Source organism: Thamnophis elegans, chromosome 8 (genome assembly GCF_009769535.1).
Source record: "Thamnophis elegans isolate rThaEle1 chromosome 8, rThaEle1.pri, whole genome shotgun sequence".
Classification (NCBI taxonomy): Eukaryota; Metazoa; Chordata; class Lepidosauria; order Squamata; family Colubridae; genus Thamnophis; species Thamnophis elegans.
The window spans coordinates 80,605,192-80,619,250 of record NC_045548.1 but is presented as its reverse complement, the minus strand read 5'-3'; the positions used below and the strand labels follow the sequence as shown (position 1 = coordinate 80,619,250).

Genomic DNA, 14,059 nt, shown 5'->3' with positions numbered 1-14,059 from the left:
AGGCCATCTGCATTTCTTCGTCAATCAAACCGTGCTTGAAGGCCACTGGAGGTGGCAGGTGGTGGCAATGAACAGGTCAATGATTCCTCCGGTGGCCAGCTGAGCCTGAAGCATGGGGATGCCCACGCTGGCAGGTGAGGAGCTCCTTCTAATAGCCTGGCACACCGAGATTGGTTTCCCCGAGTAGGGTCAGGGAAGCCAGTCACTGCCCTCTTCGGCTTGCAGCAACTCTTCCATCAGCTCTTCTCCACAATGCACTTTTGATGGCATCCTCAACGTCGGCAAACCTCCGATTAGACACGGTCCACGATGGAGCCAGTGGCTGCCTGGGTGCTGAGCAGTTGTTGCCGCCATCCGTGGCAGGAGAAGCCTTTCCCCGCATAGCTTGGTAAATGCCCATTTTTCTTGGAGGACTGAAGGAAAACTCCAGCAATGCTTCCTGTGCCCTGCAAGTACGACTTGACGCTTTCCATCTCGGACACTTCTCTGGGAGGATCTCCTTGCCTTGGGCCAGCTCAGCAAACACCTTTTCTGAAATGATGCCTGCATCTACGAGCCAGACGGCTGGCACCACTCCTCTCAGGCCTTGTAAAGTGACCTGCGTCTTAGCTTTCATGTCTATGTCATTAATAAGCTCCTGGACCAGGCTGACCAGCTGGCGGAGGGAAACTGCTCCAGAGCTGTACTTCTCCAAAAAGTCTGACTTCTGCTCCTCAGTGAAGTAACCGGAACTCAGGAGGTCCCAGAGAGAGACCCCCTTGTCCTCAACGAGGGTCTCCTGAAGGCGCTGCTGGGTCTGCTCTTCGGTGGAGCCAGCAGACGTTGTTTGTGCCAGAGGCAAGAGGCGAATGCCTGAATGGGCTCCTCCAGACACTGGTCCATCAACTGGCTGTAGCTGACCCTTTTTTCCTGTCCAGCATGCTGAAAGCCTTGGAGTTGCTGTCCGGGTTGGAAAGGGTTTTCCTAAACTCCTCATCCAGGTAGCCATTTCTCTGGGCAAATTCTATGGGGACATAGTGGCCGCTGTGTGGATCAATGACCCCCCCAAGTAGCCAGCTGGGCATCCATCAGCTGCCTGGCTTTCCTGTCTGCCAAAAGGCCTTTCTTCATTGCTTGGAAGAGGGAGACGACCTTGCCGGTGAAGGGGTCCCTGTAGCCTGTGACGGCTTCTTCCGACTGTTGCAAGACCTCATAAAGCTCAGGGGCCAACCAGGCCTTTCTTCACTGCATCATCCAGGCAAGTTTCTGGCTGCTCACAGGATCCACGAGGAATCCAGTGGCTGCTGGGGCCTCCAGCAAGCGGCAGGGCTACTCCGGGCACCACCATGTTCCTTCTCATGCTTCGTAGAGGCTCAGCCTCTCATGGAAGGCTGCAGCAGAATTCCCCCTATGCTTCCCGTGCCATAGAGGTACCTTCGGACCGAATCAAGGCGCAGGCACGTCCTCTGGGCTCACCGCTCCATCTAGGATCTGCTCCAAGAGGGCCGGTCAATGATGCCTCTCTCCAGCAGGTGGTAAGCACGACTTCCCTCGGATTGCTGGGAACCGGATGCAAGCCATTTCTTCATTTCCTCTTCCAAAGTCAGGCAGATCTGCTCCAGGGTGAGCTTCTGGAGGCGGTAGTGGTTGAAGATTTCCTTTCTCTTTCCCTCACTGAAGTACTCCGAGTTCGCAGATCCCACAAGGAGCTCTTTGTCCTTGAAGCGCCCGTGTTTGACAAAGAGCCAGGAGCTCCTGAAGCCTGCTTGGTGGCATCATCCAGGGGTTGGGGCTTCTGCTGTTGAGTGGCAGGAGGCAGAGGCCTGTGGTGGGTTCCACAAGGCAATTCTCCTTCAACTTGCAGGTAAAGTTAGGTTCTCCTGCGTGTTGGGATCAAAGAAGCCTTTGGTGTCATCACTGGGATCTGAGAGGATCAGGCTCATTTCTTCTCAAAATAGCACCGTGTGTAAGCCACTTCCACAGGAGGCGGTGGCTGTTGACAGGATCGATGATGCCACCAGGTGGCAATCTGGGCCTCCAGAATGGAGGATGGCATGTCGGTGATGATGAGCTCTTTTTTCCATTGCCTGGAAAAGGGAGATCTGTTTCCCAGTATAAGGATCCTTATAGCAGTCACTGCTTTCTCAGACGCCCAGCAACTTGCTATACACATCTGGACCTATGATGTTTGCCACGCAAGGCCTCTCTCACGGAATATCTCTGATTGGCCACGGGGTCAATGATGTGTCCCGTGGCCGCTTGAGCCTCCAGAAGGATGCGTGCCGTTCCCGGGCGGAGGAAGCCCTTCCTCTTGGCTTCGTGATGCTCAGGTCTCTCTGGGAGTCAGGCAGGAGCAACCCACCACTGCTGCCAGTTCCCTTCCAAGTACTTCTTCACCGTGGCCATGTTAGTCACCTCCTTGACCAGGGTCTCTCCCTGCGTTAACTTCTCAAATAAAGTCTCTGTTGATGATTTCAGAGCTCAGGAGCTGAGCAGGAGTACCTTTTCCTCAGGCCTTCAAAGGTGACTCGGGATCGGCAACGGTTTGCTCCACCATGAGACGGATTTTGTCAGCCAGCTGCTGAGCAGAGAGGGACCCGGAGGAGAATCGCTGTGTAAGAGTTCTCCTCTGCTCTCCCGTCAGGTATTCCGAGAAGAGGAGCTTCCAGAGGGATACGGGCCTTCTCTTGAACCTCCCGGAAGCCACAGACACCGTGGTGTTTTTTCAGGGCCAGCTTGTATTGTGGTCAATGAAGGTCTGACTCCTCTTGTGATCTCCAGGAACGGGCAAGAGGCAGAGCCCGGTATCCGATCAGAGACGCCCCGCAAGAGCAGTTCCCCATAGGACACTTTTTCCTTTGAGGTTGGGCTCAAAGAATCTGCGGGCCTCGTTCGTAGGTTTGCACAGCAGCTTGTACGTCTCTTCATCCAAATGGCCCCTCTGCAGGGCCGTCTTGTAGGAAGCCGGTGATGGGCATGTGGGTCAATGATGCCTCCGTGGCCAGCTGGACATCCAGCAGGGAAAAGGCCTTGGTTTCTGGGCACCAGGTGTTTCTGCATGGCTTGAAACAAAGAGATGGTCTCCCCTGTGTAGGGATCTTTGTATCCCGTGACAGCTCTCTCGGCTACAGTCAATTTCCCAAAGAGCTCTGGCCCAACAACTCCTGCCCGGAACGGCCCTCGGCCACCGTTAATTTTGCATTCTTTATAGGGTCAATTAAATAGCCCGAGGCCACCTGAGCCTGCATGAGAATTTCAGCCACGCCAGGAGGAAGGAGGTGCTCCACTAAGGCCTGGTAAAGACTCTTGCGTTCATTCGTTGGAAGGACGGCTACTCCAGCGATGCTGGCAATCTCCGACGTGGGACTGCTGCACCACGTCCATCTCTGCCACTTCCTGCACAGTCACCTACCCCTTCTGGAGGGCTTCAAAGGTGGCAGAGTCCATGACTCCAGAATCCAGCAGCTCCCGGCTAGTCACGGCCCCTCTCAGTCCAGGGAAAGAGATCTTGAGAGGCAGCAAGAGCAGGCCTTTGGCTGGGTCTGCAACACACCTCCTCATCAGTTCTCCGTAGGGGACCCTCTGGTCAGTATTAGGGTCCCTGAAGCCCTGGGCCTCCTTGTTGCCTGGGTCAGAGAGGGAGCCACCCAAGGCCTCGTCCAAGTAGCCCCGGTGCATAGGCCTCTTGCAGAGAGATGCGATGGCCAGAGACAGGCTCAAGGACCCCTCCGGTGGCTATCTGGGCTTCCAGGAGATGCAGGCCCAGCTTTCTTCCAATCAGCTCTTTCTGGATGGCTTGGTAGAGGGAGATCTTCTCCTCTGTGTAGGGGTCAGGGAAACCCATCACTGCCCGCTCTGCGCACAGCAACTTCTCCTTCATTTCCAGCCCCGCCAATCCCACCGCCAGGGCCTCCGCCACAGGGAGGAGGCGCTCGCCCTCCAGGTCAACGATGCCACCTGTGGCTGCCTGGGCTTCCAGGAGGGCCAGGGCAACATCCGGTTGGATCAGGTGGTCCTGGAGAGCTTGTGCCAGGCTCATGGTCTTGCCAGAAGCTTCCACAAAGACTCCTGAGATGCTTCTGATGTTGTGGTCTTTGAACCCGTTGGCTGTGGGGCTTCCATTATTGCTGCTGCTGCTGCTGCGCCTGCTATGATGGTCAGGGAGGTCCTGCAGAGAGAAAAGGAAAACAAGGTTTTAGAGCGGTGGGAGCAGGTGGAAACAAAGAAGGGAACGGAAGCTGATTGGGACAGTCTTGGTTTTCATGGTGCTTTATCTAAACTGATGCATTTTCCTTTCTTCTTAGACATTAAGAATATTAACAGTAGTAGAAAGCAGGGAAAGTAACATTGAGTTTGCTGATTTATGAATATTCATGCTTCACTATCCTATTAGCTATGCAGATGTATGGACCTGCGGATTTTCTCGCTTCCTCTTTCCGGTATGAAATGTGAGGGGACATCCTTCAGCTTGGCAGGGAGCCTCTCTCATTACTTTTCGGGAGGGAATTCCTTCCAGGTCCCGCGGTTAATAAATTTAACACTGGGGGGTGGAGCCTGGATTATTCTCCTGGTATGTCAGTTCGCCCCTTCCTGGATCGGGAGCTCTGTGCACAGTCACTCATGCCCTCGCCTTTCTCGCCTGGATACTGTAACGGTCTCTACATGGGGCTGCCCTGAAGGCACCCGGAGGCTTCAACTGGTCCAGAATGCGGCTGCGCGGGTTAATCATGGGGGCACCTAGGTGCTCCCATGTTACACCCCTTTTAGGCGGCCTACACTGGTTGCCGGTTGTCTTCCGGGTGCAATTCAAGGTACTAATTATGACCTTTAAAGTGCTCCATGGCTTAGGCCCAGGATACCTGCGAGACCACCTACTGCCACCGGTAGCCTCCCACCGTCCAGTGCGTCCCACAGGGTTGGCCTCTTCAGGGTGCCCTCGGCCAGACAGTGTCGGCTAGCGACCCCCAGGGGGAGAGCCTTCTCTGTGGGAGCGCCTTCCCTCTGGAATGATCTGCCCCTGGAGCTTCGTATAATCCCCGGTACTCCGGTCCTTCCGACGCGCCCTAAAAAGTTGGCTTTTCCAGCAAGCCGGCCTGGCCTGAACCAAAACAAAATAAATTATTGATCGTTGTTAATTTTAATTCGAATTTTTTTAAAAAAATGTCATTGTCAATTTAATTGGGCTTGTTTGGGATATTCTATTTAATTCTTTTTAACTTTTGTAATATTTTTTTTTTTTTAATGTTGTATGCCGCCCTGAGTCCTTGGAGAAGGGCGGCATATAAATCTAATAACCAAACCATTAGCTTTTTAGTTCCATTTTTTAAAAATTATTTTGAAACATAAAAGACAACTTTAAAAAATTCTCATCCATTACATACCACATGTCGTTTGGTTGCAAGCTTTTGTGCATCCATATTTTCAATTACACATACAATCACAGATTTTTCCGTCTAATATAACTAGATAACTCACTTTCATTGTACAACATAGATTCAATTACGATTAATATTTCTTTCTTTTCAATGAACCTAATTCCCTTGCATTCTTGATTGTCTATTTAATAACAATAAACCTTTATGTAATCACTTATCTCATTCTGAATATTTTTACAATGTAAAAGAATTACCAACTGTTTATGTTTATAAATCACTACTTTCAATTATGCCTAATCCCACCAATTATCCCTCAAGTATGCTTATGTTGATTGTTGTCCTTGTACATCATACATTCAAAGAAAAATGTTATTCCTTCATTTTAAACAAAGTATTCTAAATACTCACTTCATTACTTCCTTATTAAATTATTTATCAACAACAAAATATCTTATAATATACATCGCTACTCTAACTCTATGCATAATATCGCCGATCCTCTATCAAATGTACATAGATTCATTATTATCCTTATCCTTTATTTTAAAACAAAATATTCTAAATTATTCAATTCATATATATGTCAGTCTTTCATTGTATCAACATAATTGTATTATCTCCTTCAATTAAAACATAAGTAAAACATTTTTCATTTCCAGGTTGTTGTTTTTCCAGCCACTAATAAAACAAATCCTATATCTTATAAAATTGCTCGCCTTCTTGTTCTCTAATTGTCAATTTACTCATTTCAGCACACTCCATTATCTTTTGGATAACATCCTCCTGTTTTGGTATTGTTTCATTTTTCCAATTTTTTGCAATACGATTCTAGCTGCTGTTAAAACGTTTACAATCAAATATTTCAAGTCTTTATTGTAATTTCTGGTATGATCCCCAATAAAAAGAACCTCTGGTTTAAAGTCTATGTGTTTGTGTGTCATTTTCTCCAACCACATATGGATTTTAGTCCAGTATCTTTTAGCTTCAGTGCAAGTCTACCACATGTGGTAGTATGAGCCCGGTGTCTGTTGACATTTCCAACACTTTTCTGATTTATTCTTGGACATTCTTGCGATTCTCGTTGGGGGGTAGATGCCACCTGTAAACATCTTATACAAATTTTCTCTATATGCAGTAGACATTGTCATTTATAATGTTGAGACCACACTTTCTGCCCTTTCTCTAAATCAATCCCATGCCCAAAAGTTTTTCCCCAAGCTATCATAGTTTCTTTAACTTGTTCTTCCTTCAACTTAACCTCTAGTAAGTGTCCATGTAATTTTTTAATTACTTTATCATCAGTACCTGTCAAAATTTTGTCTAATTCAGTAATTTTGTCATAACTTTTTGATTCCACAGAAACTGCTTTCAGAGGTGGGACTCACAGTCTTTGAGCTGTGACCAGGGACAACAGCTGGGGCGCCTCGCAGGGCGTGGAGAGATTGATCCCATGTCCCTGCCCACTGCCACAGAAGGGCACCGCTTAGGAGTGTGTGGAAGGCCACAGCCTGTTTTGGATGGAGGGGGGGGGGGGGCTCGCTGAATGCAAGGGGTCCCTTTCCAGGCTGATTCTCAGCTTCCCTGCTGCACGCTCAACTGAGCAATGAGGGGTCCAGAAAGCAAGGGACAACTTGGCTCGGTGGGGTGGGCAGTTGGAGCTTTCTGTGCTGAAGAACGGAGGCCCTGTTGACACTTCCTTTTTCCTTTTGTCTCCATGAAGTTGCCTAAACTGACCCTGGGCAGGAAGGGAAGAGGGTAACGATGCTCAGGCAGACTCTGATTGGTGGACGTGCGCCCTCACAACCAGCAAACCGGTTGTACAGCCCACCTCTGCTTAATTGTTATTCCACCTGGTGCAGCGAAATTAAATGCCATTTCAGTGTACATCATACCTAAGGAAACTATAAAAATAAAACACAAACACATATCCTTCACATTCTACACAATTGAATTGAAAACCCCTGATACTATATTACCACATGTGGTGGACTTGCATTGAAGCTAAAAGATACTGGACTAAAATCCACATGTGGTTGGAGAAAATGATACACAAACACATAGACTTTAAACCAGAGGTCTTTTTGTGCTGAAATGAGTAAATTGACATTTGAAATTAGGGAACAAGAAGACAAGCAATTTTATAAGATATGGGACTTGTTTTATCAGTGGCTGGGGGAAAAAAACTTGGAAATGAAAAATGTTTTACTCATGTTTTAAACTGAAGGAGTTAAATGATAACACAATTATGCTGTGAAATAGACTAACAACGATATAATGAAAACTGATACATCTATGAATTGAATACTTTAGATCTTTTTTTTAAAGGATAAGGATAACAATGATTTTATGTATACTTGATAGAGGATTGGTGATATAATGTATAACCCTAAGAATATATTACAACGATATCCTGTTGTTGATAAATAATTTTAATAAGGGAATAATTAAAAATTGGTATATATGTGTAGTGACTATTTAGAATATTTTGTTGAAAAATGAAGGAATAAGATTTCTAATTGAATGTATGATGTGACTATATGTGACTATATGTAGGACTATATGTAGTGACAATCAAGAATGTAAGGGAATTAGATTTATTGGGGGGAAAACAATAATACTAATTGTAATTGAACATATACTGTACAATGAAAGTGAGGTATTTAGTTATACTAGATGAAAAATCTGTGATGGTAAATGTTATTCGAGAATAGGGATTGTAAAAATACTTGTAACCAAACGACATGCTGTATGTGATGATGCTTTTTTATGTTTTTTTGTTTTTCTTTTGTTGTGTGTGTGTATGTTGTTTGTTTAATAAAAATACAAATTTATATTAAAAAAAGAAAAGAAAACCCCTGATACTGCATCAATATTACACCAGAGGTGGGATTCAGCGGGTTCTGATCAATTCTGGAGAGCCGGTAGCAGAAATTTTAAGTAGTTCGGAGAACCGGCAAATACCACCTCTGGCTGGCCCCGCCCCCATCTATTCTCTGCCTCCGGAGTCCCAGGTGATCAGGAGGGAATGGGGATTTTTCAGTATCCTTCTCCCGCCACACCCACCAAGCTATGCCCACCAAGTCATGTCATGACCACCAAGCCACGCCCACAGAACCAGTACTAAAAAAAGTTGAATCCCACCACTGTATTACACTATACCGTAGAATTCAGTATAGTTACTGCTCTGGGATAGAAGCTGTTTTCCAGCCTATTTGTCTTTGTTTTTATTGTCCTGTACCGTCTGCCAGATGGCAATAGTTCAAAAAAAGAAGGCCAGGATGAGATGGATCTTTAAGGATGTTTTGAACTTTCTTAAGGCAACAGAAGCTACAAGGGGGAAGGGGTTAGGGTTAGGGTTGGTATATATATGTAGTGACTATTTAGAATATTTTGTTGAAAGATGAAGGAATAATATTTCTAATTGAATGTGTGATGTACAAGGACAATAATGAACATAAGCATACCCAATAGTTGATTGGTGGAATTATGCATGATTGAAATAGTGACATACAAATATAAATGGTTGGTAAAAAAAAAAAATTCATATTGGGATTTGTGATTATATAAAGGTATACTGTTATCAAATAGACAATGAAGAATGTAAGGGAATATGATTTATGGGAAAATAATAATACTAATTGTATTGAACATATACTGTAAAATGAAAGTGAGGTATTTAGTTATACTAGATGAAAAATCTGAGATGGTAAATGTTATTCGAGAGTATGGACTTCCTGGCAGGAGCCTGCTGATGGTGGCAGCTTAAAATTAGCTGTCCCCGAATTCCTGGTTATGTACCTGTTTAGATGATCATCCATCTGACGTCCTTAACAGGTTTTCTATCCTTCAGGCAAGAAGGGAAGAAGAATTGTTTTGCTGGCAAATGCCCTTCGATTTTTGCAGCTTTTGTGACTGTAGAGAGAGGGGGGCCAGCCCAAAGCAGAACAGTGTCCGTGCTGGGAACTTCAAGTAGGTCTCCCCCACTCAGTTCAAAGTTTGATTTATTTGATTTTATCACGAGCTGAATCCGTCCACGTGGAAATTAAATGTTTACCAAGATTTTAGCTTCTTATTTTACAAGAGCTTTCTCTGAAAACTACTTACTTAGAGGCTTTTAAAATGGCGCCGAGCAGGCTGGACTCTCCGGTAATCTAAAATTTCAAAGGAGTATCCTTATCACTTGTTTTACAATCGGCCAGCAGAGGCTTTTTAATTAGTTTCACTTTTACAAGACTTTCATTCTCTCATTAATCTTGCTTATCTGGAATTTAAATGGTGATGAATTTGCTGAACTGTCTTGTTACAATGCTTATTTTCTGAAAGTTTTGCCAAGCCTCAAATTTCAAAGTAAAGGGAGAAATTCAGCGTCTTTACTTATAGCTGCATAGTCAGACAGCAGAGTTTTATTAATTGCTGGAACATAAATTTAATGTTAAGATCAGAAATGATTTAAATTGCTTAAAGTTAGTTCAGCAAGAAGAAACTAAGGTCAATGTAGAATGTTATTAATTTCTTTGTTTCCTTTTTTTTCTCAATAGATTTTAGACTGTGTTTGTTAAAAATCCATACCGTGTACGGGTTCTGGGAAGTCGGGGGGGGGAGGAGGGGGGTTGGGGGGCAGGGAGGGGCATACAAAAAAATTGTACTTCGATGTTTTATTGATTGAGGAATGTTGAATATTGACCACCGTCCAGACCTTCCGCACAGCCCTTAAGATCTGGCTATCCCGTCAGGCCTGGGGATAAGGTCCCAATCCGCCCCGCCCGAATGCTGAATGAATGTTGTGTTTCACTGTTTTATTTTATTTTATTCACAAATTTTATGTTTTGTCTTGCACTCCCTCCCACGAGTTGTAAGCCGCCCTGAGTCCCCTCAGGGAAAAGGGCGGCCTATAAATGCCAAATAAAACTCTAAAAACTCTAAAAAATATTTGTGTTTTAAAAGAAATAAAACTTTTGAAGGCAAGAATGAAAAAAAGAGAGAATATGGATGTAAAAACACTTGTAACCAAACGACATGCTGTATGGGATGATGCTTTTCCCCCGTTTTTCTTTTGGGGTGTGTGTGTGTGTGTGGTGTTTGTTTAATAAAAATAAAAATTTGTATTTAAAGAAAAGGGGGGAAGACGGTGGTGGCTGCATCCAGAGTTTCCCAGCCAGGTTGGGGCTGAAGGCCAGTTGCCCCCACCCTCTTCCTGTCTCTCCCCAAATGCCCCCCCCGGGGGGGGGGTCTGGTCCTTCTGGAAAGAAAGGCGGGCAGACAACTTTTGCGGCCTCCCCAAGCAAACCGGCAGAGCTCTCTGGCAACCCCAGGAAACTCAGCCAGGTTGAATGTCAGCTGAGTGTCCCAAGGGAGTCCAAAGGCCTGAGCTGGCCAGCCTGGTTAAGTATGTGGTGGTGCCGTAGCAGCCCGTCTGAACTGCAATCTCAGCCAGCCCACTGAGGTCTAAGCCTGGACGTGCCATGCCCCCCCCCCCCAGCAAGGCAGCCTGGGCCGCTCCTCCCACCACCCAAAGTGGCATGACCTGTTGGGAGAAGCACCAGCTCTGGGAAGCGTGAGGGCGGGTCTGCTTGGTTGCCCCTCCCCGCCACGAAGGTGGCAGATGCACTGGCTCCCCTCCCGCCCTTGCTCGGCGCATCCGAGGGAGAGCCGCAAAGGGCTCTTGAGGACCAGGCTGGGTTCCCAGGCTCCTCATGCGAGGAGTTGCGCCCCACCATCGCGAGCACACAAGGTGGAGGCTCTCTGAACAAGATGTGTGAATCCACCAGGCCTCTTGTGGCTCTGTCCAACAAGACAGATCAAGGTGTGGCCGCTGCCGGGGGGGGGGGGGGGAAGAAGGGGGGGCAGATGTCCAGAGGAAAGGAAAGCCCACCCCCCAGGGGGCCTGGAAGATTCTGGCAGGGGTCATAAAGAGGTGGATCCAGCAGCATCTCGAAAGCAAGGCAGGACATACAGGTAAGTTCTCAACCTTCCACCACAATTGAGCCCAAAATTTCTGTTGCTCAGCGAGACGGTGGTTGGGTGAATTTTGGCCCTTTCTGCAACCTTTCTTGCCACAGTTAAGCGAATCTTAACTGTGTTAATGATAGTCATTAAGTGAACCCGTCTTTCTCATTGACTTTGCTCCAAAGGAAATTGCCAAATGTGATCGCATGACCCCGGGACATGGCAACCATCATAAATATGAATCTGTTGCCAAGTGTCTAAATGTTGATCAGCTGACCACGGGGATGCTGCACTGGACGTTAAGTGCATTTTCCACTCTAGGGGACAAAACTCAGAGGAACACCCACACGTGTGTGTGTGTGTGTGTGTGTGTGTGTGTGTGTGTAATATACCTGTTTTGATGAAGAAGAAAACAACCCCCGGAGGGGAAGTTAAAAGCAAATGGAAGGCAAGGCAGGAGCCTCCTGTGGCTGCAAACAATTTTAGACTCCAGAAGGAGCATTGACAAGAAGTCCCGGTCCCACCGATGTGCTTTGTTAGACCGAATCCACAGCTCGGGGTGCTGTGTCCAATCCCAGGCACCGTCCTTAAGAAAGGGAAACTGGGAAAAGTCCCAGGAAGGCAACACTGGTGGTCCTGAAGAAGATGCTGGGCCCCAGGAGGAAGAAGGGAGGAGGAGGAGGAGGAAAGGAACTGAGCTGGTCTGACTTTGAATAGAGACATCAACTACCTGAAAGTGTGTCACATGGAAAGGCCACAGGATCCGCCCTGTTGCTCCAAAGGGGTGCCTGGAATAATGAGATGCAGGCCTTGGAGCTTTGGCTGGAGGCCCAATCCACCAACGCTCCCTAGAGCCTCCCCACCCCACCCCCACCGTGTTTCTGTGGACTCCTGCCCTGGGCTGCTGGCTTCAATGCCCTTCCAACGGCATCCTCTCTTATCAGCTGGCACCAGCTCCAGGGCTTGGGTTCCCTCTGCCGCTGGGGGGTGCCGCTCGCCAAGCGCCTTTTTGCCCGCTGCATGGCCAACTGCACCAAATCAGCCGCCCTTTCCGCCAGGGGTCCCATCCCGCCTGCCAAGAAAGCGATCCCTTCCGAATCCTTCCCAAAGAGGCGAGGCTCCGGGGGAGCGGTGCACCCGGGAAGCTTTCCCGGCGACGGGGGTGGATGGTGGCGGGGTCCGGGCGCAGAGTTGGAAGCGGGTAGACCGAAAGCCTGGATTCAGCGTGCACCGGGTGGGAAGAAAGCATGTCAGATGGGAGGGAAGGGACCGGCGCAGCGGACCGGCTTTTGGGGCTGCTTGGATCCCGGGCACCGCACTGCCAGCGCTCCGAGCGGCTGCTCCGAAGGCCCCCCCGGAGAAGCTCCTAGCCAGGTGGGTTTGCCTGCCCCCGGCACGAGCCAAAGCCCACCACTCCCCTCTCCCTCCCCTCTGCGCCCGGCTTACCTGAAGACCTTCGCCGCGCCGCCGGTCCAGTAAAGTGTCCCGAGAGAAGCTGAGCCTCTCCCTCTCCTGTCCCCGCCCCCTCACTTCTTCCCCCCACCTCCGCCTGGATGACACACCGGCCCATCCCAGGCTGCGCGGGGCCAACAGGCCTCCGCGGCTCTGGCAGGTACCTGCCCAGGGTGTGCAAACCCTCCTACGCAGGACTTTGGTATCTTCCTCTGCCTGGCAGCAGCGTGAGCTGCGGGGGGGGGGGGTGTGGGGAGGGGGGGGGGAGGAAAGTCCACCGACTTCCAGGAGACTGTTCTGCAGTCCCAGAGGCCCATCGATGCCTTCCTCTGGAGCAGAGGCCAGAGAACTCCCCGCCTGGCGCCCAGCAGCAGGCTGATCTCCCCCCCTTGCCTCTGGAGGGGTCCTGCCTCCCACCTGCCCGTCCTTGGCCCACAGGGGTTGTGGCAACTGCTGGTGGGCAAAGCGGGTTGGAGTGCGGCTTGGAGGAACCTGTGGGCCTTCCCTCCCTATGGAAACCAAATCTTCCTCTTTGCCAGCTGCTCTGTTGCCCCTACTTTGGGGGCTTCAGCGCCTTTCTGGTTGCCCACCCCACCCCGTTCCACCTGCACTAGCTGGCCAACTCCCCAGGGAGCCCTACAGAGGTATCCACCGGCACCCTCTTGCCAGCATGCCCACTTTCTGCCACTGGGAGGGAGGTTCATAGGGATTGCGGCCACTGAAGGCAAGGTGGGATGCCTGCCCACCCACCCACCCAAGAAAGCAGCAGGAACCTGGTTTGGAGAACCAACCCCTCCTTCCCACCCATAGGAGACCCAGAGCCACGGAGGGTCCTAGCGGAGACGTTTGCATTGCCTGGTCGGGGAGCGCTTTGGTGTTCCCAGAACTGCTGGCTCAGCTCACCTTGCAGATGGATGGGTGTAGGAGGGAGACCTGGAGGAGGGAGGGGACTCTGGCTGGAGCAGTGGACCAGCTGTTGCTCACAGTTTCACCTGCAACTAGAAATTGCAGGTTTATTCTTCTGACTCCGAACTTCAAAGCCGCTTCAGTGCATCTGTGAATGGTTGGGCCAGAAATCCTCCTCAGGGGGCTTAGCTGTTGGGGGTGACTCGGGAGGGGTTGCTGGGTGGGAGCCCCAGCTGACTAAGCCTCTATAAAAATGGCAAGAAGCTGCTAATGGAAAGGCCAGGCCAGCTGGTGTAATTCTTGGGGCATTTATCAGGCGGAGTTATTACATTCAGAAAAGCATTCGGGCAAGGGGGAAGCTACAGGTATCTCGAACTATGAAAGGTGCGAAGAACGTGGGG

General features: G+C 48.9%; 1 protein-coding gene across 1 annotated transcript in view; it reads right to left on the bottom strand.

The window, feature by feature from the left end:
- The window catches only part of EPPK1 (epiplakin 1), a 42,144-nt gene that overhangs the window by 27,628 nt on the left and 457 nt on the right, over positions 1 to 14,059 (bottom strand). The window contains 31 exon segments of the mRNA XM_032222365.1: positions 2 to 78; positions 81 to 250; positions 252 to 301; positions 303 to 497; positions 500 to 858; positions 861 to 902; positions 905 to 1,046; positions 1,048 to 1,299; positions 1,301 to 1,338; positions 1,341 to 1,364; positions 1,367 to 1,436; positions 1,438 to 1,484; positions 1,487 to 1,744; positions 1,747 to 1,770; positions 1,773 to 1,842; positions 1,845 to 1,924; positions 1,927 to 1,965; positions 1,968 to 1,998; positions 2,000 to 2,059; positions 2,061 to 2,171; positions 2,173 to 2,300; positions 2,303 to 2,357; positions 2,359 to 2,436; positions 2,438 to 2,790; positions 2,793 to 2,841; positions 2,843 to 2,937; positions 2,940 to 3,153; positions 3,156 to 3,341; positions 3,343 to 3,651; positions 3,653 to 4,147; positions 12,747 to 12,968. Coding sequence (XP_032078256.1) covers positions 2 to 78; positions 81 to 250; positions 252 to 301; positions 303 to 497; positions 500 to 858; positions 861 to 902; positions 905 to 1,046; positions 1,048 to 1,299; positions 1,301 to 1,338; positions 1,341 to 1,364; positions 1,367 to 1,436; positions 1,438 to 1,484; positions 1,487 to 1,744; positions 1,747 to 1,770; positions 1,773 to 1,842; positions 1,845 to 1,924; positions 1,927 to 1,965; positions 1,968 to 1,998; positions 2,000 to 2,059; positions 2,061 to 2,171; positions 2,173 to 2,300; positions 2,303 to 2,357; positions 2,359 to 2,436; positions 2,438 to 2,790; positions 2,793 to 2,841; positions 2,843 to 2,937; positions 2,940 to 3,153; positions 3,156 to 3,341; positions 3,343 to 3,651; positions 3,653 to 4,147; positions 12,747 to 12,968 — 4,323 coding nt within the window.